The 1,679-nt window shown below is 58.0% G+C and overlaps 1 protein-coding gene across 1 annotated transcript; it reads left to right on the top strand.

The window, feature by feature from the left end:
• The first annotated feature begins 13 nt into the window (after positions 1–13).
• LOC117800388 (probable G-protein coupled receptor 162) lies at positions 14–1,277 on the top strand. Its single transcript, XM_034652922.1, has 2 exons — positions 14–222; positions 508–1,277. The coding sequence occupies exons 1-2, from the start codon at positions 184–186 to the stop codon at positions 1,057–1,059; spliced, it is 591 nt and encodes a 196-aa protein (XP_034508813.1). The 5' UTR covers positions 14–183; the 3' UTR covers positions 1,060–1,277.
• The last annotated feature ends 402 nt before the right edge of the window (positions 1,278–1,679 follow it).

Genomic DNA, 1,679 nt, shown 5'->3' with positions numbered 1-1,679 from the left:
GGGGGGGCAGGGAGGGAGGTGGGCATTCCCTGTGTGTAACCACCCTGCCCCTCTTCTCTCCTAGATGCGGGCTGTGATGACCATGCGGATGGCCGAGTGTGCAAAGTGCGCTTTGATGCTAACGGTGCCACAGGACCAGGGGGCAGGGACCCCTCCCAGGTGAAGCTGCTGCCTGGAAGGCACATGCTCTTTCCCCCTCTTGAGAGGGTCCACTACCTACAGGTATGGGACTAGGCAGTGCACCTCCTACTTGTCTCCAGTCTCTGCTGACCATCCCGATTCCCCACTCCCTAGCCCTGGCCTGCAGGGCACCTAAGGGGTAGGTGAAAGAAAGGTGTGGCAAGAGAGGCTCCCCTTCAGACCTCTCAGAACCAGGTCTGCCCATCAGAGGATGTTCTGCAAAAGTTTCAGGGGGTGGAGCTATCTTGCCAAGTCCCCACTTCGGTTCCTGCCTCTGCTCCCCTTTGTCCCTATAGCACCTCTGGGTCTACCTTTTCCTCTCCCCAGGTCCCTCTGTCCCGCCGTCTGTCCCACGACGAGACCAACATCTTCTCTACTCCTCGGGCACCAGGCTCCATCCTGCATAAGTGGTCATCCTCTGATGACATCCGGGTCCTCCCGGCCCAGAGCCGAGCCCTGGGGGGTCCTCCTGAGTACCTGGGAAGTAGACAAAGGCTGGAGGATGAGGAGGGTGAGGAGGAAGCTGAAGGGGGGGGGCTGGCCAGCCTTCGCCAATTCCTGGAGGGTGGGATGTTGGGGTCAGGTGGGGGACCCCCACGGGGTCCTGGCTTCTTCCGGGAAGAGATCACCACCTTTATCGATGAGACACCTCTGCCTTCTCCGACTGCTTCGCCAGGGCCCTCTCCTCGCCGGCCCAGGCCCCTGGGCATCTCACCCCGCAGGCTCTCCCTTGGGTCCCCTGACAGCAGAGCCGTTGGACTTCCTTTGGGGTTAAGTGCAGGGAGACGCTGCTCCCTGACAGGAGGTGAGGGAAGTGCAAGACCTTGGGGAGGATCGTGGGGCCCAGGTAACCCCATTTTCCCCCAGCTGACCCTGTGAGCCCAAGTGGGCCTGAGGGACTCAGAGGAGGGGCCCTGAGTGAGTAACACCAGTTCTGGCCCTGAGCCTAGGGCAGCTGCCTCCAGACTCCACAGAGATGGGCACTGGATCTGGGGCCTGGAGCCCCCTGCTGTCTCCCATCTCAATGACCAGATGTCCTCCTCACCTTCCATCATCCTTAGCAAAATGTATTAAAGCCTGAAGTGTTACCATGGAAACCTCGGTGTCCTGTGTGCTAGGGTGGCAGAGGGTATGGTGGGAGTCTCAGGGGTGGAATGGCTCATAGAGGACAAAATAGAGCAGGGACAGTGACCGGAGGCACGGAAATACACCTGGAGAAAGACAAACTCAAACATGAAGACATACAGAGGGACAGGCTTATAAGAGCACCTTGTGCTGGGCCTGGGCCTGGGGTGACACTCCAGTTTGCTGCTTTGGGGTGTAAAGGATCTCTGTCCAGATTTGTGGAAGTGGTTTCAGAGTGTGATTCCATGTGCCATCCCCCATCTTTCCTCCTTCCCCCAAATCCACCCATGCCTCACTTTCTGGGCAGGAAAGGATTTGGGCTGGAGTTGGTGTTACAGGCCGCATTCTTTTTTTCTTTTTTTTTTTTTTTTTTA

This window comes from Ailuropoda melanoleuca, unplaced genomic scaffold, assembly GCF_002007445.2.
Source record: "Ailuropoda melanoleuca isolate Jingjing unplaced genomic scaffold, ASM200744v2 unplaced-scaffold69403, whole genome shotgun sequence".
NCBI classification, from domain to species: Eukaryota; Metazoa; Chordata; class Mammalia; order Carnivora; family Ursidae; genus Ailuropoda; species Ailuropoda melanoleuca.
The sequence above is the reverse complement of the archived record's forward strand: the minus strand, read 5'-3'. Positions and strand labels throughout refer to the sequence as shown.

Excerpts from the sequence above, each read along its gene's own strand:
- LOC117800388 (XM_034652922.1), top strand. The coding sequence starts at position 184 with ATGCTCTTTCCCCCTCTTGAGAGGGTCCACTACCTACAG. Across the intron at positions 223-507 it reads AGAGGGTCCACTACCTACAG|GTCCCTCTGTCCCGCCGTCT; the intron begins GTATGGGACTAG and ends TCCTCTCCCCAG.